Genomic DNA, 21,961 nt, shown 5'->3' on the forward strand with positions numbered 1-21,961 from the left:
TTGTGTATGCTCATGCCACCTATCTGGAACAAGTGAAGAAAGAAGAAAGAGATCTTAGCAAGCTGGGCTTGCTTCTGCTCTTTTTTCCTTTTCACCTTGCTGAGCAGAAGCACAGATCCACAGTGATCTCCAGTCTGTATGCAAAATGTCTGAAGGGAAGCAGAAAAAGAAATATTTGGGATATTTTTCCTTCCCAGTGAGAAAGGCGTGCTTGACAGTGCTTGTGCTGTTGCATTTCTCCTGAACTCTGGAGGAGAAAGCAGTGTGGAAAAGAGCAGCTTAATGCTACCTTGGTTGTCCAGCTGCTCTGTTTTAATCCCTGCCCTCTCTCCACAGCCTTGCTGCCTCTCATCCAGAACAGGGATATTTGTTGGAGATTTAGATTCATTTCTGAACAAAACTTCAGTTTAGTTTGGTGCAATTTTCTATGCGGAACACAGAGAAAAGAACCAAGAGGTCCCAGGAAAAGGTAAAGAACAACTTGGCCATCAAGAGGAGACAGAACATAGCAATAGGGAAAATTACTGATGATGAGATACACCTGTCTGTGGTTGGGATTATTTGGGAAAATTTTAAAAGTGCATGATGAAGCTTAGAATCACATTTGAGAAGCTGGGTTGCAAGGCTGTGGGTAGCTACTGTAGATCTTTTAGTTGTTGAGACTGAAAATTCAGGCAAAGTTGTATGATTTGCTCCATACATTGTTGCCTGTAGCTGCAAGCTTTCTAGTTTTGTAAATTGCTGAGTGATGTTATCATCTGAAGGCCCTATAAATCCCTGGAGAAACATTAAATATATGTATCACATTTCAACAGCAAAAAAAGAAGTGTACTAAAAATGGCCAAGGTGGAAGAAAAGAATAAAGAAGGGGAGAAATTCAACCATGCATTTTCAAAAAAAAAAAAAACAAAAAAAACCCAAAAAACCAAACATATGGACACTGAAAACTACTAAAGGTGATTAAGATGATGGGACTCATTAAAATGAATACAGCTGTAGAACAGCAGTAAATAAAAAATACTGGTTTGTGTTCAAAGAGTAATACTAAATGGAAAAAAACCAAAACATTGAAAGGAATAGTTGGATAGCTATCAGTAAAGAGTGGCACCATGAAAATTACTGAACGCATGATACTTTTTAAAAGCACATGAAGTGGTGTAGGTTTTTGTCTTAGGTATTAGCACCAAGAGACAGAAATCAGCTCCTTCATCAACACATCAGTCCCATACAAAATAAAGATGTGTGATCACTGAGTCTAGGACATGAGACACACAAAAGAACTCCCCCAGGGTGAAAATGTAAAGTGTCGCCCTCACAGGGAATAAAACAAACAAACCAAAGACTAGCACATTACTCCCGTTTCTGAGCTCTCGGTAGAAAAGGGTTCATTTACCGTAGAAGCGGGACCGCGGCGCCCACACTTTCCCCGCCCGGCCGGGCCCTTTGTCGGGGCACAGCTCGCCGCCATGGGCCGGGCTTTGCTGCAGCCGGCGGGGCCCCGCTCCCTAGCGGCACCGAGAGCCCCGCGGGCGGGCACGGGGTGAGCCGGGCCGGGATCCGCTCCGGGCCCGGCCGGGTTCGGCCTCCGGGAGACGGTCACGGCCATGGACGTGGTCTACGCCCTCAAGCGCCAGGGTCGCACCCTCTACGGCTTCGGCGGCTAAACTTAAAGTAGTTCAGATTCATACTGTCTAAAACACCAAGGCTCTTTTAAGAGCCACCTACAAATCTCACTATAAGAGCTGATTATTACTGATGCGTATATCCGCGTTGTTGGGGTTATTAGAAAATGTAAAAAATTAAAAAGGGTAAGAATGCACTAGACAGCGAGTTTCCATAGGGCTAAGATCATTAATGGTGGATGCACTGGTGAATGTCCACCCAGCGCAGTTTGTGTCACGCGCTATTTTGTTAGTGAATTTTTGTTTTTAAATCCAGCAGGCTAACTGCAGCTAGGATTGTGCAAATGCAGCGCCTGAGCTCTGGCGGTTACAGGACGGAAGTGCCTGAAATTACGTTGGTACTTTCTACTCCAATAGGAATGGAACAATTACAATCCTCTCATTTGCATAACGCCGTTATAAATAGGGGGCGCAGGCGCCATTTTCGAGGTTGTTGTGGTACAGTGAAGATCCTGAAAGAAAACATTAAGGATGCCTGAGCCGGCGAAATCTGCTCCAGCACCGAAGAAGGGCTCGAAGAAGGCGGTGACCAAGACGCAGAAGAAGGGCGACAAGAAGCGCAAGAGGGCAAGGAAAGAGAGCTACTCGATCTACGTGTACAAGGTGCTGAAGCAGGTGCACCCCGACACGGGCATCTCGTCTAAAGCCATGAGCATCATGAACTCGTTCGTCAACGACATCTTCGAGCGCATCGCGGGCGAGGCGTCGCGCCTGGCGCACTACAACAAGCGCTCCACCATCACGTCGCGGGAGATCCAGACGGCCGTGCGCCTGCTGCTGCCCGGCGAGCTGGCCAAGCACGCCGTGTCCGAGGGCACCAAGGCTGTCACCAAGTACACCAGCTCCAAGTAAAAGGATAGTCAATAACAAACCAAACGGCTCTTTTAAGAGCCACCACACGTTCCTAATAAGAGCTGTGATTGCAAGTACGTGGGTTTTTTGATTTTTTTTTTAATGGGTATTACATAATGCGAATCCAGGGACTAATACGGTATAGGTAATATGCCAATACGTAACTTTTCAGGGTTCTCTTCCCTTGTGTTATTGACTTAAGTAATTACAAGCTCTATTTGTGAGATCTGTGTGTGGCTCTTAAAAGAGCCTTTTGCTGTAGAAGCGCTGAAGGATAACAAGAACTGAGTTTAGCCGCCGAAGCCGTAGAGGGTGCGACCCTGGCGCTTGAGGGCGTAGACCACGTCCATGGCCGTGACCGTCTTCCTCTTGGCGTGCTCCGTGTAGGTGACGGCGTCGCGGATGACGTTCTCCAGGAACACCTTCAGCACGCCGCGCGTCTCCTCGTAGATGAGCCCCGAGATGCGCTTGACGCCGCCGCGCCGAGCCAGGCGGCGGATGGCCGGCTTGGTGATGCCCTGGATGTTGTCGCGCAGCACCTTGCGGTGCCGCTTGGCGCCGCCCTTGCCGAGCCCCTTGCCGCCCTTGCCCCGACCAGACATGACTCAGTCCCGACACCAACCCACTACACACCGCCATCCGCCCTTAGCATCCCTTTATTGCCCGGGAGCCGACCTGGTTGAGGACTGCAAAAAGAGGCGGGGTCTCCTGCCCGCCCTCCCCTCCCCGCGCGGCCCCGCTGGCGCTTCCCGCGAGACGCGGCGCAGGCGCTCTCCCGCTCCTGTCCCCGCCTGTCCCGAGCGGGCCCGCGCCCCCCGGCGCTCTCGCCTCCCGCCGCCGCTCCCGGAGCTCCGGGTCTCCGCCAGGAGCAGGCGCGGGCGTTGCGGCACCCTCTGCCGGCGCCCCCTTCACCTTCCTTCCCCGCTGCCCGCGGGTCTGCGGCAAAATCCTACCAATGCGGGCCCTCGCCTTGCGCTCCCGCCCCGCCTCTCCGCTGCTCTCTGCCCGCTCACCCCGCTTCTGCTTTGGACGCTTCAAGGGTTCCTTTTTAATGTTCTGGCTATTAGCACTTGCCTGCATAGACACCTTCCTCGGCAGGATTTATATAATCTCTGCCAACCTTGTCCTCTGCGCCCTACAGCTTCCTTCAGTTACTAAGTTCTCTCTGTTTAAAATAGGAGAGGAAGGAAACTCTCAAGCCGTGTCATGTCGAAGGCTTTTACTTTTTTCCTTTTTTTTGTCTTTTTTTTTTTTTTTTTAATGTAATGTCGAATTTCCTTAGTGAGGATTAAAGCGTGAACAGTTCTGTGGCCTGTGTTTGTGTTACTGGGCTTTGTTTTTTGTTTCCCTACAAACACAAGCGCACACGTGTGCTGGCATGTTCATCTTGTCCGTCATACCTTTACCTATCCAGCGTATTTTTGACCATTTCTAGGAAAGCTGAGAGCATAAGGAATTCTAAAAGAATAGACCGTAAGGAAGAAGCCACTGCTTGCAACAAGATTTTCTGGGAATGCTTCCTACTCGGGAAGTAGGAGACCTGTTCTTGTTCTGCACAGTAATGGAAAGTAAAGACTATTTCGAGTTTCTCATGTTAATGTTTGGGTTATCCCCTTGCTAAACATGTGCCATTTAAAATAGGAATGTTACTCATGTTTTTACAGCCAACACTAAAATACAGATCAATGTTCTAGTACTACTAAGTTTCCTGGATTAAGGCACAATTACATAAACTAATAAATTTTTCCTGACACAAATACTATTAAATGAATGTATATTAAGATCAAAATAATGTTCACAACTAAAAAACATTTGGGGCCACTTGGCATTTTCCTTTTTTAATTTTAACAGCAAAAAATTTTCAGAAATTTCTATTGATTTTGGGTAATAATAAATAATCTTTACAATTAATAGAGGAAAATGGACATAGAAATAAATAAGTCTTCAAGAAGTGTGAAAATAAGAATTTCCCAAAGAACCTTTTAGGGATTTTGTTTTGGTGTAATTTCTCTTTTAATTTGCATTTAGTCTTCATATTCTGAGAACTCTTAGCATTATAAAACATTTTCACTGGCACAGTTATTGTAACTTCTTTGAAATAGAGAAGGAAAAAAAGTGCTGCTGTAACAAAATCCTCACGCCCTAGCATCCTTCTTTCTTATTAACAACTCACACATTTTAGGGTAGGAAATTTCTCTCTTTACCTCCTCTCATTTATTCCCTCAAACGTGTAGTAGACACATGTTCAAAAAGGAATTTGCTGTCTTTTTATAAGATAGATTTATCTAAATTACTTTTTCCAAACACAGGCTCATAATGAAACAATTCTGGGTTTGGTTGGTTTTCTGGGGTTCATTTGTTTGTTTGCTTGCTTGTTTTAATATCTGTGGTTGTCTTTCAGCTCTTTTCCTATTTCCCTCTGCAGCAGACAACTTTGTTCAAAACTCTTCAGCCTTCTCTTATGAAACTGCAAACTTACTGATAGAATCTGTTCTATAACTCAGGCAACTGCCTGGTTTGGAATTGTGACTCCAGCATTTAGGGATGTATCACAGTGCATTTGATTTTCATTCTTCCCTAACAGAGGCCCTCTTGGCTTTCCTGGTTTGTCACCTTCTGATGGGCACCACTAGCCAACCTTCTATTTTATTTAATTCCTGCTTTTCAGCTGGAGCCTTCTACAGGGCAGTGATCCATCCATCAGCACGTGTGGCACACCCTCCAGCCACATCAGCCTGGTACTCTTAAAAAGCAAAAGCAATTAGCAACTCCAGCCCCAAACCCATCGTGTTAAATAAAGACATCGTCACTGATGGAGAAGTGAAAGAGTTGTGGGAAGACATCCAAGGGAAGGAGGAGTAGGATACCATCCCTCCTGCAACAGCAAATACCTGGTGGAGGCTCAGGGTGGGTCCCAGGGAGGCTCTGGGAGCTCTGCTCTACATTTCCAAGGATGGGTGGGTGAGGCTGTCTCTCCTGTCACTTGACTTCTGAATCCATCCTGGGACACTTGGGTGAATTAGTGTGAACTTCATACTGTTCTTTTAGTTCAGTTGAAGATAAAAAGCAACTCAAGCATTATTTATAATGTGTAAAAAACAGAACAAACAACAAATCAACCCCATCCCCTATACTCATGAGGATAAAAAGTTTTATTACTTGAAAGTGTTTTTGAAATAAAACATATACAGCTGCTTGCAAAATACTGTGTATTATGAAATACCTCTGAAATGTAGACTTACAGCCACGCATTTCAGGGCCTTTAAACTAGGTGAATTTTATAAGGATGTTAAGAAATTCCTATTCTTCCCATGTAAAGATCCCAGTTACAGATCTTTGGAAACATATAATGACTGCATGTACACATGCATACACACACACAATTGTAAATCAGTCCTCACATCGTGTAATCAGTATTGAACTGGCTTTTCTTTTTATTTCTGTGCAGGCTGCACTCGTGCTGCTGCTGGGAGGTGAACTCAAACTCTGCATGCACCTGCCTAAACAACCAGCAAAACAGCAAGGACTGGCCTGGAAATGCTGCAGACTCTGTTACAGTTTTCAAGTTTTGGGATGCAGAGGAGAGGTGACACTTTTGTTCTGGAAACATTTCTGTGTAAATATTGGCCTACACTGAGAATACCAAAGGAGCCGGAGAGTGACAAATGTTGGCAACCCCTCAATTTTTATTTGGTGTCTGAATATTTACCACTCTTAGACTCTTAAATGCATCTCTCCTGGAAGTGAACTAGTCCATATCCATGTAGTGACCTTAATTTTTTCCAAACATGTTCTTTTTTTCCTAAAAACAAAAAAACAACAACCTGTCAGATGAGTCTGCCTGGGACAACTGATAAGAAGACCAAACTGGCCCAAATAAGGAAAATAACATTCAATTTCAGCAACAAACAGCATCATTCATTTAGGAAAAAGGAGGGGGAAGATAAACTTCCTTAATGTTCTATTCCACAACATAACTAACTGGAATTGCAGCTGGCCCTGTTTGTTGCTTAGAAGTCCTTCGATCTCAGTGTGACAAGGCTTTTGACAGAGCTAGTTGACTGCAGCAAAGCATTCAGAAATTCTGAAGTGCTACTTATCATTGCATTGGTGCAGTGGAGACCTTACCTGTTTTCCATACATTATCAGTAGTTGGAATTAATTCAGGAAACGCTCAGACCTCAGCACACTGAATTGGCATCTAAAACACACAGAGATGTACATTTGACTGTTCCTGAAAAGCTGTGTCTCAGAAACACTGTTTTGTTTATGTGTTTTCTGGTTTTTTGTGTGTGCTTTCCTTTTTTTTTTTTTTTTTTTCTGTCGTGCCTCTCACACCATGCCTTTGGCTCTAGATCCTTATGTTCATTACAACACTGGCATACTGTCCTAAACCCCATATGGAACACTTACAGAAAACTACATCATGTGCCCTCTAGATCAATTACTTTCCTACTGATGGCATCACAAGCTGAAGCTCTTACAGGTCAAAATTTGGTATAGCTTTACAGATCCATCCTGATGGATCAGTGCTGTGCTTGGAATAGCATAATAAATAAAAATCCATATGCAGAGAGAAAGGGCATACTCAAAAATACATCAAATGCTCATGGCATTAGATCTTCAGAAATAGGGAGGGATGAGCAAGAATAAAGTGTAGAGAGAAAAGCAATAAGGACACAGAGGATATATAATCAGATTTTTTAATAGCTTAACTACATTTAACCTTCACATGAGAACAGCTGACAGCACAGCAGAGTACAGACTTGGCAGATGTGTAAAGCCAAAGTCATCAAGCCCATTAAAAAAGCATCTTCATGTTAATGGACTAAAATCTCGCAGTGCTTAAGGGCAACAGAACGTGATGGATGGGGAACCAGACATGGAGCTGAACACTGTCAATGCACGGGATAAACGGGATAAAGCACCACAGGTGACTCAGATGAGAGAGGTGAGGAGGGAGCAGAGTTGGAGCAGGGCCATGCTGCCCTTAACATGTCCTTTGCCACCCCAGTGTCCCTGTAGGTGTGGGTTTTGTCATGCTCACACCTTACCCTGAGAGCAGGCTTGGGCTGAGGCTGAAGTGCCCAGCACCGTGGGTGGCCTGGAAGAGAAAGGTGTGGAGAAAGCAGAGCTGGGGCTGTGCCATACTCACCTTGGCATGTCTTTGGTGGCACCAGTGCCTCTGGAGCTCTAGACTTTGTGGCTCTTTGAACCTGAAGCCAAACCTAAAAGCACCTTTAGACCGAGATGCAGGGCGCCATGGGTGGCACAGATGACAACAGTATGGAGTGAGCAAGGTTGGGGCATGCCTTTTGCCACCCCAGTGTCCCTGGAGCTGCACGATTTGTTTCTCTGATCCCTTTCAGTCATCACAGACTGGCGCTGAGGCCCCCAGCCAGATGGGCTTACACTGTTTTATGTACAAACAGGTTTAATTCAAACTCAGTTTGCATTGGTTTTGTATATTAATGTTCCTTTAGTTTGTTGTCTTTTTATTACTAAACCCTGGTATTGCCTTAACAGCTTCACTGAGAACAGAGCTTTCCATCTTGTGCTACTTCATAGTCGTTTACAGGAAATTTTCATTAACTGTATTCCGCATAGTCTCATGATGTATTAAGTAGTTTAGCATTAGTGGCTGGAGTGGTTGTAGCATCAGGCCACAAGAGCTGACCAAAATGAAAGGTTTCGTTAAAAGCTAATGCTGCTAATGTACAACTAGCCCAAAGCAGAATAAAAAAGGTAAGGAAGGACCAAGGAAACAACTAAAAGAATTGAGGTAATGTCAGATGAAAAACAAAAATGACAAACCCCAACCAAACAAAACAAACTGACCAGAAGCAACTGGTGGGCTTGGGAATTGAGTGCTGGGTGGCCTGTGTGGGATTGAAGGTTAATTTTTGGTGTAATGTTCACTCTACAGATCCACCTAACTCAAGCTGTAACCTGAGAACTAATGAAAGACAAGCTGGAAACCTTGGACAAGTGCAGTAATCAGCAGGATCCCAGGGGCAGACCCTGTTGTTGTGGCCAGTGTAATTAATTCCATAAGAGGAGTGACTGACAGACAAAGTACTTTCTAACATAGAATGTAAAATTTTAATAAATGTTCACAGTGTTGTGACAATGTTGTTTGCAATTCTACCATCTGATACTTGGGATAGAATGTGAGCTGAAAGTGGGAGAGAAGAGAGAGGCAATGGTGCAGCAGGGCAGAACTGGCCAGAGAGAACTGTAGGAGAGCTGTGCTTGGCCGAGTTCAAACTTCACTTTGGAGGAATCAACAGGTGATTCACATTGTGAGGAAGCCCACAAAAGGGACATGCAGATGAAAACATGTTTACAACCTATCTTTGCATACTGCCTTGCATGGAATCCATCTTCACAAAATACTTACACAACAGTAGTTAATTCAAATGAGAAGCTTGCTTTCATATGGATATGTATCTGCTCAGAATTTTTCAGAAACTAATAGCTGTCAAGTAGGACTGATTCAAATATTTTTTGTCCTAGAAAGATGCTGTCATCAGACCTTTAATGTATTTGGATGAAATGAGGTATTTCAGCTGAATGTCAGTAGCTGTGCTCTGTTTTACCCATTGGACTGATAAGAACATTCTTCCAGGCCACGATTTTGATTTGAGCCAGTTCATCCATGGAGGATGGCTAAAGGGCCAGGAACAGTCCTAGCCAAATACCATGCTGAGCATCTAAAATCACCTGCAAAAGCACCTTGATTACCAACAGCAGCTCTCAAGCCAATCCTCAGCTGCTCAGCACGGAGGTCTTGCTCACAACCAGCTTTGTCTTGGCAGCATTCTTTTATTTCAGGCTTCCCTGCAAAAAGAAAAGAAATTCAGCTGAACCTTGCTGGCACCAGAGGATCCTCCACTTTGATTCTCTCTTGGACTTAGGGAATCTTGCACTACGTCACCTGTGTCTATGTGCCACCCATTTGCTGTATATTACACCCCAAAACTGCTTCAGACTCAGGCATTATAATTTAGAGTTTATATGAACCCTGAGAAAATAAAAAGCACTGCACATCTTTCTTTCTCAGCTGATGAAGTGTTAAGTGTTTTTTTTTTTTTTTGCTATTAGAGCATGCAACTCACTCAGAATGAATCCAAATAATACTTAATTTAGTAAAACAGTATGAGGTCTTCAAAAGACTTTAGAGGAAAAGTGACAAGAGATGAAAGCAAATAAAACCTGTCTCCCTGTCTCACTGCTCAGATATAATTTGTTTCTTGAGCATGCAAAAAACCCCCCAAAAACCAAAAAACAACAAAAAACCAAAACCCCCATCATTTCTGATGCTACATTTTGCTGAAATGTAACTACGACCAATGGCTTCTATAAGATATTAAGTATCTTCTAAATAAACTGTTAGAAAAAGCTAATTTACTTGATTTAATAATTTTTTTTAATTATAAGCATATGCAAGCAAGTCCAGGTAAACATATCTTCAGCCATCTCAGTAAAATGAAACGAGTCAGCTTTCGCTACATCTCATTTCTGCAGTCCCAGTGGTAATCCACAGGAATTAAAAAATCTGTGCGGAAAAACACAAGTCGTACGTCAATGACCAAATCTGGGGGGATGAATAAATCACAGCAGAGATTTCTTAATTCCTAAAGCACTACTCCCGATGCCTTCCCCCCTCCCTTTTAACCCTCCGAGGTTCAGAAGCAGAAAATGGCTGAAAGTGAGAAAAACAGAGGAAAGAAAATGGTGTCGAGGCACTTGATTGGTCAGATTTTGCTGCAGAGTCCAAGTTTCTCACACAGAGAAGGAAATATTCCTAAAATGAAGTTTATCAGCAGTTAAAACTAACCTGAGCCTTCTAATCTTAGGCTTTCCAGGAGAAATATTTCCCCTAAGCATTTCTTAGTGGCTCCTTATTTCCTGGTTTCAATGAAGGCTGTGTCTAACTCAATTCAACAAACAGCTTCTTAAAGCCCGCGGTACTCATTTGTAGCGTCGAAAAACCAAAGGGACACAATTTCCAATAATTCAGTGGAACAGCAGGCTCCCCAAATTACATAAAACTACCTGTAGCATTAATATATATATATATATATATATATATATATAAAGGTACTGTAAAGTCCGAAATAATTTTAGAAGTGCATGTTTCTCAGGCAACTAAAAATCTATTTACCAGAAGAGCGGGGGTGGCGTGGGGGGGTGTCTGAATTTACAGTACGGGGAGAAATCTGTTTTCTAGTAGGTTCACAAAAACCGCTGTACACGACAGATAGGGAAGAGCCTCCATTTAGAAATTATTCTACACTTGCTAAGTTTTCACGCACAGATTCTTCTTGGAAAATGCTTCATCTGTGGTAGCTTCAACACATCTTTTTGGGATAACGACAGAGAAGATTCATGCAGCCTAAAATCTCTACCATTAAAGATGTCACGCGTGTGGTCCTAGACAGGACATCAGCCAGGAGCACACGACTTGGAAAAAAGACTCAGAAAACATCCTTGCCTCCACCTTATATTCCACCCACCCCCTCACTTTAGGAAACACATTTATGTCGGGAATAAATAGCAGTGCTTAAGATAGGCCGAGCATGCCCGGGGGACGTCGCTCACAAGCAGGAGTGATAGAGCACTGAGGAAAGCACTGATGGAAAGTCCTTCCAGGGAAGGCGGGAAAGGAGGTTTTGCGCTTTCAGAAACAAAGCGAGTCGCACAGGCTTTCCCAAAAGCAAAAATAAAAAGGGGTGGGGTGGGCGAGATACAATATTGCTGCTGGCATAATAAAGCCATAAAGTGAAAAACGGTGAAGTTAAATGAGGGAACATAACATTTACAATACACAGGAGGCATTTGGAGTGCATTTAACTCCTCCAGTCATGAGAATACGATCCTATAGAAATTACTTCCTTTACTAATTCAAACACTTCAAATAATATCAGGATATATAACAAATAAAACCCATCCATCTTTTAAGGGGGGATCTTCCCTTTGAGTTTCCTACCTACCAAAATAACGCGCGAAAAGACACGCAGAAAGCAGTTTCTAACCCTAAAGGAAAATCTGGTTTAGCAAAACCAATTTTAAACAATTAACTGCACAACAGTTTTGCAAAACCCAGGATCTGACTCCTACGAAATACGATCTGTGCATTTCGTTTTGTACTTACTTGACGTGCAAGATCCTCTCGACCATAACCACCCAAACATCACTTCTTATGCACAATTAGGAATTTACAGCTCCTTAGTGACGCTGTGGTGGCTCTTAAAAGAGCCTTTGGGTTTTCGGTGGTCTGAAACTTCCGCCTGCCAGCAGCTTAGGCGCGCTCCCCGCGGATGCGGCGGGCCAGCTGGATGTCCTTGGGCATGATGGTGACGCGCTTGGCGTGGATGGCGCACAGGTTGGTGTCCTCGAAGAGCCCCACCAGGTAGGCCTCGCTGGCCTCCTGCAGCGCCATGACGGCCGAGCTCTGGAAGCGCAGGTCGGTCTTGAAGTCCTGCGCGATCTCGCGCACCAGGCGCTGGAAGGGCAGCTTGCGGATCAGCAGCTCCGTGGACTTCTGGTAGCGCCGGATCTCGCGCAGCGCCACCGTGCCGGGCCGGTAGCGGTGCGGCTTCTTGACGCCGCCCGTGGCCGGCGCGCTCTTGCGGGCAGCCTTGGTGGCCAGCTGCTTGCGGGGCGCCTTGCCGCCCGTCGACTTCCGCGCCGTCTGCTTCGTGCGCGCCATGGCTCCGCCGCCTGCGAGCCCAGGGAAGTGCCGAGAGCAGCCCGGCAGTAGCTGCGGGAGCGCTCGCCGCTGGCTTTTATAGCCGAGCGCTGCCTGCTGATTGGCTGATGGGGGCGGCCGCGCTCGGGGGGAAGGTTTGAAAATCCCGCGTTAACCCCCTCTTCGGCTGAGCCCCGCTCCCGAATTCCTAACCCCGACCCGCCTTTTCCCTTGGTCTTCCCTTTCTTCCGGAGTGACCTTACTGCTTTTTAACCACTTGCCTTAATCAATTAAATTACTCTGACGCTTAAAGTGGGTAAAAATAAAATACAAATTTCCAAGGATTGCCGATAAGATAACTTGTTTGTAATCAGGTTTACTTACTGGTATTTTATTCTTTATTTAAACTGGTGGCTTGTATTTTGTCATCCTATATTCTTATGGAAGTATTAACAAAGGAACCTGTGCTTTGCATCCATTCTGAAACTAAAACTAGCGCGGTGGTTTTTTTTGTTTGTTTTTTGTCTTTTTTTTTTTGTTGTTCTGCTTCTTACTTTATTGGTTTGTTTGCTCGGGTTTTGTTATTTTTGTTTTGGGTGGGGTCTTTTTTTTTTTTCGTTTGCTTGCTTATAAGTTTGTTTTTGTTGCTGTGGGGTTTGAGGGGATTGTGGTTCTCTTCGGGCAAATCTTTATAAACTAACTACATTTCTTAAAATGCAGAGTCGCAGGTACCATAAGGAAGCTCCTTCGGGGGAAAAAAAAAAAAAACACTAGAAATAGACAGATATTGATGTTTTTCTAACACAAAGGAAGAAAAGCAGGATTTGTTCGGAACCATTGGGGCTCGGAGCGGCTTCAGCTGTAACCCAATAGAATCCTCCGCTGTCTGACCAATCAGCGGCGGGAGGCGGGGCCGCCGTGCTCCATAAATAGGGCTCGAGGGCGCACCGTGCTGCTGTTCCGGAGCGCTTGGTGTTGGGTTTGCGATGGCGCGCACGAAGCAGACGGCGCGGAAGTCGACGGGCGGCAAGGCGCCCCGCAAGCAGCTGGCCACCAAGGCTGCCCGCAAGAGCGCGCCGGCCACGGGCGGCGTCAAGAAGCCGCACCGCTACCGGCCCGGCACGGTGGCGCTGCGCGAGATCCGGCGCTACCAGAAGTCCACGGAGCTGCTGATCCGCAAGCTGCCCTTCCAGCGCCTGGTGCGCGAGATCGCGCAGGACTTCAAGACCGACCTGCGCTTCCAGAGCTCGGCCGTCATGGCGCTGCAGGAGGCCAGCGAGGCCTACCTGGTGGGGCTCTTCGAGGACACCAACCTGTGCGCCATCCACGCCAAGCGCGTCACCATCATGCCCAAGGACATCCAGCTGGCCCGCCGCATCCGCGGGGAGCGCGCCTGAGTCCCCTGCCCTTTGCATCAAACTGAAAGGCTCTTTTAAGAGCCACCACAAGGCCACTGAAGAGAGCTGTTGTCTCTGTTACGCTCATGCCACGCGCTTTCGAGTGCCCAACTTAGTGGAAGTTCAGGGATAACGGGGGAAGTGTGAGCCTTCCATAGCCTCCAGCCTTGGCCGCCCCTTGCACCCCAGTGTGTCGGTCATTGTCAGGTTCGCCGCCTAAAGCTGCCGGGGCTGACAAGGGTGTAGGGGGCTGTGCAGGGTGAAGGAGAAAGCGGTGCCTAAAGAATAGGCAGCCTCAGAAGCGGGGCGGGGGCGGGGTCGCGCTGGAGGGCTTCAGAGCGCGGGGCTCGCAGGGTCTCTGCTGTGCAGTCCCTAGGGCGCTAAGGGGTGCTCTCCGCTGTTTCTTCTTCCCGCTCCGTCCCGCCCACCGAATGACAGAGAGAAGAGCGCCGCCATTTCAGGAGCTCCCAGCCCCTTCCAGGCTGTCGCGGTCAGTGGTGCCGCGACAGCGTCTACGGTAACGCCGGTTGTTCCCGACCTACCCCCTGCCTTAGATTTCTCTCGCCTGCGTGTCCCTTCCCTTGCCCTTTGGAAAGAAGGTCTGTGCTGAGCGCCTGGTGCTCCGTGTGGAAGAGAATGGGGGAAATAGAGGATGTAACCTGCAGAACGCATTTCCCCATAGCACCGAGAGCCCCCAGTCAAGCGCTACACCTACCCTCGTTTCGTTCCTCGAGTAAAAATTAGGTTATTCCTCCTTACTTGAATGCGAGACTTTCCCCCTCGGAATGCAGGAGTGGGCTAAGCATCTGTGGGCTCGGGGGAAGCCGAGAAAAAAAAAAAAATCCCTTCCCTTTTCCCTCCAACCCCAAAACCTAAATAACTGTAAGCTAACAGCGATTAAAAGCTCTTTTTATGAGATACGTGGGTGGCTCTTAAAAGAGCCTTTTGTTGTAGAAGCGCTGAAGAGTAAGAGAAAAGTGAGTTTAGCCGCCGAAGCCGTAGAGGGTGCGACCCTGGCGCTTGAGGGCGTAGACCACGTCCATGGCCGTGACCGTCTTCCTCTTGGCGTGCTCCGTGTAGGTGACGGCGTCGCGGATGACGTTCTCCAGGAACACCTTCAGCACGCCGCGCGTCTCCTCGTAGATGAGCCCCGAGATGCGCTTGACGCCGCCGCGCCGAGCCAGGCGGCGGATGGCCGGCTTGGTGATGCCCTGGATGTTGTCGCGCAGCACCTTGCGGTGCCGCTTGGCGCCGCCCTTGCCGAGCCCTTTGCCACCTTTACCCCGACCAGACATCGTTTCTCTCTCTCACCACCTCGTGCAATGCAGTGGGAGAGACCCCGGGCCGCTATATATTGTCGGCGGTCCGACCTGGTTGAGGACTGCAAAGGGAGGCGGGGTCTCCTGCCCTGCCCCCCGCCCGGCTCCCCTCTCTTCCCCCCTCCCCGCGCCTGCTTCCCGCGAGACGCGGCCGAGGCGCTGTGGAGGCCGCGTCCCTGGGGCGCGCGCGGCGGCTCCGCCTCTCCTGAGCGGGTCTGGTCCCGTCCCGCGCTTCTAGCGGCCATGGAATCGCGGAATAGTGTGGGAAGGGAAGGACCCACAGGGATCATCCAGCCCGACTCTGAAGTGGTTGGCTCCTACAGAGATTGAACGCACCATACTGCCCTTTTTCGCACGGGTCTCTAACCAGCTCAGTTAATGCCGGGCCCTCGCGTCCCTTTGCGGCTTTCCCTTGGCGCGGCTCGCCCTCTCGCTGGTGACAGTGCCACGGCAGCTCTGCGTCTCCGTCAGCGGCGAGAGAGGGCCCTGCGACCCCCGGCCCTCGTGAGGGGCTGCGGCGCCCCTTCCTCGTCCCTCCCCGCGGGTCTGCGGCAAAATCCCACCAATGCGGGGCCGCGCCGGCCGCCGCCTCCCCCGCGCTCCTCCGCCTCCGGCAGCCCGGCCGAGCCGTCCTTCCGCGCCGCGCTCTCTTTGTTCGCCCCGGCCATGGCGGCTGCGCGGTTTGTTCGTCTGCCGCAGCTGCCCCGGCTCCGTGCGGCGCTGGGCTGCGGGCACGGAGCGTTCCGCGCTCTCGCGTTGCACGGAGCGGCTGCGGGTCGGTGAGAGGGGAGCGGGGGGCGAGGCACGGCCGGCGGGAGAAAGGGACGGCGGGGGCTGCAGCGGGAAGCGTTCAGAGCAGAGAGCCCGCGAAGGCAGAGCGGAGGGGCGGCTGGAGCCCCGCGAGGGACCGTCCATTCGGCCGGGCACAGCCCCGGGGCCCCGCGCTCGCTCCCGGCAGTGGCGGCCCCGGGAAGAACCGTCCCTGCCGTGCCCTGAGAGCCCGCAAGAGAAAGAAAGGATTACGGAAAGCACAAACGTCTTTCTGTATGACATCTGAAGAATGAGCACTAGCGAAACAATTTTCATTCCGATGAGGAATGCAGATTTTTTTTCCCGTGTGTTTCAGAAAACATCATACATGCTGCTTACAGTATGTTGGAATTGTTTGTGAAGTGAATGAATAAATGCTGACAGAGTTATGAGACTGTATTTCTATATTAAATCTGTTAAGATTTAAAATATTACTTGCACAGAATATAGCTGATATGCCTAAGGTACTTGCCAATTCTTATATTATTATTATTTTATGTCCATTAAACGTGCCTACTACTATAAAATTTTTCATATCCTTTTAAAATTGTGCAGTTATTTATTTAAGTTTTTTCCTTAATATAATGTAGAAAACCTCAGCAACATCTCCAAAATATTTCTGAGAATAAAATATTCCCTAAATTCAGGGGGTGATGCAATTGAGATGGTCATGCTTTCAGTTACAGGTGACAAAAAGGTAGAAATATTTTTATAAGTATCACTGTGAATTCCTTTTTCTTTTGAACTTAAAGAATTGCCACTCATATATACAGTATAAGGAGGAAAATATATCTCCAATTTAGATTAGGTTTGCTTTTTTGACTGAACAGAATGAAGTAAGACTGTTTATAAACTAACTGGAAGATTTGTCAGTAGTGGGCCTGCCAGGCTGGTGCCTAACATTCCCGTTTGGCTCCACAAAGTCTGCTTTGTTCTTTATATCTGAAAATCTGTGTCTAGCTATGTTTCCTGAGGCAGTTAGGAACAGCATTCTGACTACTTAAGAAACCCGAAAGAAATTATGCAAAATCTTTTGGTATGTCAAAACAATAATTCATTCCTAAGGATTCCTAAACACAGAGTATCCTTATCCAGAGTATAACTTTTCCTTCCAGCAGTAAAACCACTGCAAGACTTGGAAAATCCCCTTCCATTTCTGCCAGAGATGGGTGATGGAGAGGTGGAGACCAGCGGCTTAAAGTAAATAAAACAGCTGCAAAGCCCTTTCCTCAATAGGTGTGGTACGTTAGGTAGAATTTAACATCACACCTTCTAGAAGGCTGCCTTGCTGCAAGTTGCTGCAAGTTGCTGCAAGTGCACACAGACATGTTTCACGGGTGTCTGTTTATAGATCAGAGCATTTTTTTGGGCAAAAATAATTTTAAAAGAGAAGAAAGAAAATTTTGCTGCTCAATAAAATCCCTAATAAAGTTATTTCTACTGTGGATTGGAGATTTTTTTTTTAAATCAAAGTTTAGTGTCCAATTCGCATATTATAGAAACTGTATTTTCCTCATTATTTGGGCACACAGCACTAGGGGTTAAATGAGAAAGGAAACTTTTGCAAAAATCAGCTTGTTAAAGAAATTAAAAATCTGTAGCTTTTCAAGTGTGCATTAATTACGACAGTTGCCCTAGTTCCTCATTAAACTATAATGAGGAAATTGCATTTGTTTATTACAATAAGGCAACATCTCACCATGGCTGCAGAAGAGGGTACATAATTAGTAAAAAAAGTCATTGCATGAGTGGATTATAGCGAGCTTCAAAGCTGCTCATCATTTTCTTGAGAGCTTAAGTAGCAATTTAAATCCATATCTGTATCTGCTGCAACTGTCATAATAGGCACAATAATATGCACACTGAAGTAATGTTAGAGCTGCTAAATAGGTACATTTTTTCTAGCATTGCAAGCAATGTAGAAGAAAAGGGCTAGAAAAGATCTTAGAATATTTAACCATGCAGTTTTAAGTCTTTTTATATACAGTCTGGCATTACTGAGTCCTCCCCAAGCATAACTGTGATCTATAGCACTTGAGGGACCGTGGTCGCAGGTTCAGGTTTTTATTTTTGTTACAAATTCTTCAGAATGTGAAGGTGCATTGCAACCCAGTGACACAGCTAAGCTACCATGTGATATGGATTTTATTGTTCCTATGCTTATTGTATGTGCAAATGAGAAAAATTCATTTACTTAGACTTGCTTAGCTGCATTCCTTCATCCACTGGAATTTGCCTGAAAGCTGTCTTTAACACCAGGAGATTTTCCAGCTCTCCTGCCATTTAATCCATCTGATTTACTGGATTTTTTTACATTGGAGACCTCATCACTGGTGATGGCAACACCGGGTCAGCAACTGCTGAGGCCACTACTGGCTAAGACAAATCACAGAGGATGAAACTCCAGGTACTGAGGTGAGAATACAGATGAGTGTAGTAAGAGTTTGGAATGAAATTCTGGAGCAAATAATGAATTCCTGGTCAGATGGCAGGAAGAATTTGGGGGGATACGCTGGGCTTAGCTCCACACTCATAGGATGGGACCCTCTCTTGTGCTACCAGCTCTGACCTCCACATACAGGAGTTTGTCCACAGAGAAAGCCAGCTCCTGCTTAATAGCTCTACCCCACGGCCTTTTTCTGGAATTCCAGTGCCTTGACCTGGAGATACACACTTGTGGCCCAGAAAGCCCATCCTGACAAGGGGGGCAACAAACACAGCCTGAACTGAAGGTCGAGGCAGGTGATTCTCCTGTTCTACCCAGCTCTCCTGAGATCCCACCTGGCATGCTGCATGCAGCTCTGTGATCTTCTGGCATGAGAAAAGACATTAATCTGTCAGAGCAGCTCCAGAGAGGGCCACAAAAATTATCAGAGGATCATCTTTCCCATGAGGAAAGGCTGAGGGAGTTGTGGTTGCCTGGCCAGGGGAACAGCAGGTTCTGAGGAAACCCATAGCAGCCTTTCAGTACAGAAGGTTCTTTTCAGGCCTGTAGGGCCAGGAGGAAGGACAATGACTTCAAACTGAAGGAGGCCACGTTTAGATTGCACATAAGTTAGGAATTTTTTGCAAGGAGGCTTGTGGGACCCTGAACAAGGCTGTCCAGGGAAAATGTGGATGCCCCATCCCTAGAGTCAGGCAGGATGGGGTTTTGAATAGCCTGGGCTATCAAGGGTGACCCTGCCAAGAAGCAGGGCTTTTGGATGAGATAATTTTTAATGGTCCCTTCCAACCCAAGCCATTCTGAGACTGAAATTTTCTGATAGACACATATGTAGAAATCTGTTCTGGAAACTAAGTATAGAAGGCTCATGAATGTTAAAATAAAATTTTAATTACCATTGCAATTTTTAAAGAAGAGAAGTGTAAGGGCCAGGAGATATTTAGCTGTGGCAAGTGGTCAATAAAACAGCATAATAAAACCACTACAACCCTAAACGTGTCCACTTAAAAACAAAACTTTTAGACCCAGACACCATCACTATAAAAGATTTGTCTGGTGCTCCAGCAGCTCTCTTCTTTATATTTCTCTCCTGGCACCCTGCTTTGGCCATGGCACAACGCTGCCTTAAAAACCTCTCAGCTGCAGCCTGGGGATGACGAGGAGGCACAGTGGGAGAATTGCCTTCCCTCGAGCCCAGGACACTCCTCCTTCTCTCCAGGGGATGGAAAGAGCAGAGGTGCAGCAAAGATGAGACCCTATGTGTTAAATATATGCTTACATTAGCACCTCAGTGCAGTGTGCTACAGACCATCAGATGAGGATTCTGGGATATTCTAGCAAGAGGAATCAGCCAGAGAGTTTTTCATGCAATTTATGAATGAATATGAAGAGGCTTAAGGTGGTGCTCTGGGGTGATATTTGTGCCAACAATATAGGAAAGCCAATATTGCTCACTGTTAATTGATGCAACAAGAGGAGCAATGAACAGTGAGAGAATGTATGAGTAGAAAATTTGAAAATGCCTCTTAAAATGGGAGTAAGCTACCACTGCCAGGTGCTCCTGAATGGAAGTGTTACACTGTTGCTTTAGAGCGCAGGTCTGACAGAGCAGAGATGTAGATCAAATGCCATTTTTGCTAAGGCATTCCTCACTTCTACATATATTTAACACACAGGGAGCTAAGCATCTGTTAAAGAATAAAGGCCTTTAAAGGGGGTGAAGAAACCCCTTTTTCATGGTTAGATGTAGCTGTATCTGGGGTTTAGGATGGTCTCCTATTTATCTTCATGCTGCATAGCTATTGCCACCCCCACCCGCGCTTCACCCACCGTGCTGTATTCTACCCCCATTAGCAAGCTGTGGGACCACGAAAGGTGAGCCGAGGCCTGAAGAACCAGCTCTTTACTGAGTGTTACAATGAAAAAATGAAACAATATATCATTACAAAAATATTAACATTCATTTAGAAACACGGGTTGGAAAGCAAATGTATCAGCTCCCTTCAGTAGAAACAAAGTCTTAAAACACTGCAACAAAAGTTCATATGAGCTGAATTTAGTACAATTGAAGACTCAGCACCAGAGCACCTCTTTAAAGAAAGCAACACAACTCTTTTTCTGACTCCGTGGGTGGCTCTGAAAAGAGCCTTTTGTTTAGAATGTTAGATCGTGCAAAGTCCGAGTGGCTTTGCTCGCCATTTATTTGCTTTTAGCTTTATGGCTCTCCGTCTTCTTGGGCAGCAGCACGGCCTGGATGTTGGGCAGCACGCCGCCCTGGGCGATGGTCACCTTGCCCAGCAGCTTGTTGAGCTCCTCGTCGTTGCGGATGGCGAGCTGCAGGTGGCGGGGGATGATGCGCGTCTTCTTGTTGTCGCGGGCCGCGTTGCCCGCCAGCTCCAGGATCTCGGCCGTCAGGTACTCCAGCACGGCCGCCATGTAGACGGGAGCTCCGGCGCCCACCCGCTCCGCGTAGTTACCTTTCCGGAGGAGCCGATGGACACGGCCCACGGGGAACTGCAGCCCGGCCCGCGACGAGCGCGACTTGGCCTTGGCTCGGACCTTTCCTCCTTGTTTCCCGCGGCCGGACATGCTGGAAGCGCTGGAAGGAGCAGAGAAAGGGCACGGAGCGGCACACAGACAATCACCCTGACGCAAGCGCCGCTCCCCTTTTATCCCTTCCCTGGGCGGGACGAGCCGGCGGCGATTGGCTGGAGCCAGGCGCTGCTGGAACAACCAATGAGCGGCCGGATCGTGTCCGGACCAATCGGCGACAAAGACGCGCCAGGCACGGGAAGGACCAATCGTATTGCGCGGTGCTGATCCGTGAAATTTGCATACGCGTCTGTACAAATAGCGGGCTCTGCGGCCATTCAGTGTGCTCAGCTTCCTCCGGGTGCCAGAGCGTTGCAGCCATGCCCGAGCCGGCCAAGTCCGCGCCCGCGCCCAAGAAGGGCTCGAAGAAGGCGGTGACCAAGACGCAGAAGAAGGGCGACAAGAAGCGCAAGAAGAGCCGCAAGGAGAGCTACTCGATCTACGTGTACAAGGTGCTGAAGCAGGTGCACCCCGACACGGGCATCTCGTCCAAGGCCATGGGCATCATGAACTCGTTCGTCAACGACATCTTCGAGCGCATCGCGGGCGAGGCGTCGCGCCTGGCGCACTACAACAAGCGCTCCACCATCACGTCGCGGGAGATCCAGACGGCCGTGCGCCTGCTGCTGCCCGGCGAGCTGGCCAAGCACGCCGTGTCCGAGGGCACCAAGGCTGTCACCAAGTACACCAGCTCCAAGTAGGGCGTCTCGGACCGTCGTTTTTAACCCAAAGGCTCTTTTAAGAGCCACCCACATACTCCGTAAAAGAGCTTTAACACAGTATTGCCTCGGTCTTCTTGGGTATGGAAATTAACTGAAAAAAAATCGTAGATAGATTTTAAACAAACGTTTAGTCGGCTACTTAATCTCGCAGTAGTAGTTACAAAATCCTTGAATATTTTTTCCAAGTTAGAGGTAATTCAAATGTACTCACTCTTTTCAAATGTAAACGTCTAAATAGTTTTTCAATAGATGTATTTTTTTACAGTAAAAATAAGAGAAAATACTTTATCATCTGTTCTATCCAAATTAGAAGTTTCACAGTTAAAACAGCAAACATGCTTCACGAAGATAAAAAACATTTAATAATTTTTATAAAAAGGCAGCGGGGGAAATAGCCGACCCTCTTTACCTTCTGTATTGATGTTTCGGAATTGTCTTAAGCCCAAACAT

At 47.2% G+C, this 21,961-nt stretch overlaps 5 protein-coding genes across 5 annotated transcripts; 3 read left to right on the forward strand and 2 right to left on the reverse strand.

Moving 5' to 3' along the window:
• Window positions 1-1,593: 1,593 nt before the first annotated feature.
• LOC121335978 (histone H2B 7) lies at window positions 1,594-21,567 on the forward strand. The gene is made up of 2 exons (XM_041404595.1): window positions 1,594-2,521; window positions 21,478-21,567. The coding sequence occupies exons 1-2, from the start codon at window positions 2,154-2,156 to the stop codon at window positions 21,488-21,490; spliced, it is 381 nt and encodes a 126-aa protein (XP_041260529.1). The 5' UTR covers window positions 1,594-2,153; the 3' UTR covers window positions 21,491-21,567.
• LOC121335966 lies at window positions 2,672-14,946 on the reverse strand. Its single transcript, XM_041404576.1, has 4 exons — window positions 14,614-14,946; window positions 11,847-12,260; window positions 3,210-3,470; window positions 2,672-3,138 (listed from the first exon to the last, which is right to left on the reverse strand). Exons 1-4 carry the CDS (start codon window positions 14,918-14,920, stop codon window positions 2,825-2,827), a joined length of 1,296 nt encoding a protein of 431 aa, XP_041260510.1. The 5' UTR covers window positions 14,921-14,946; the 3' UTR covers window positions 2,672-2,824.
• On the forward strand, window positions 13,192-14,388 carry LOC121335981 (histone H3). Its single transcript, XM_041404598.1, has one exon. The coding sequence runs from the start codon at window positions 13,215-13,217 to the stop codon at window positions 13,623-13,625; it is 411 nt and encodes a 136-aa protein (XP_041260532.1). The 5' UTR covers window positions 13,192-13,214; the 3' UTR covers window positions 13,626-14,388.
• LOC121335976 (histone H2A.J) lies at window positions 20,084-20,915 on the reverse strand. The gene has a single exon (XM_041404592.1). It carries the CDS (start codon window positions 20,784-20,786, stop codon window positions 20,397-20,399), a length of 390 nt encoding a protein of 129 aa, XP_041260526.1. The 5' UTR covers window positions 20,787-20,915; the 3' UTR covers window positions 20,084-20,396.
• On the forward strand, window positions 20,924-21,567 carry LOC121335979 (histone H2B 1/2/3/4/6). Its single transcript, XM_041404596.1, has one exon. The coding sequence runs from the start codon at window positions 21,110-21,112 to the stop codon at window positions 21,488-21,490; it is 381 nt and encodes a 126-aa protein (XP_041260530.1). The 5' UTR covers window positions 20,924-21,109; the 3' UTR covers window positions 21,491-21,567.
• Window positions 21,568-21,961: the final 394 nt, after the last annotated feature.

The sequence above is a fragment of the Onychostruthus taczanowskii genome, unplaced genomic scaffold (assembly GCF_017590055.1).
Source record: "Onychostruthus taczanowskii isolate IOZ18803 unplaced genomic scaffold, ASM1759005v1 scaffold216, whole genome shotgun sequence".
Lineage (NCBI taxonomy): Eukaryota > Metazoa > Chordata > Aves > Passeriformes > Passeridae > Onychostruthus > Onychostruthus taczanowskii.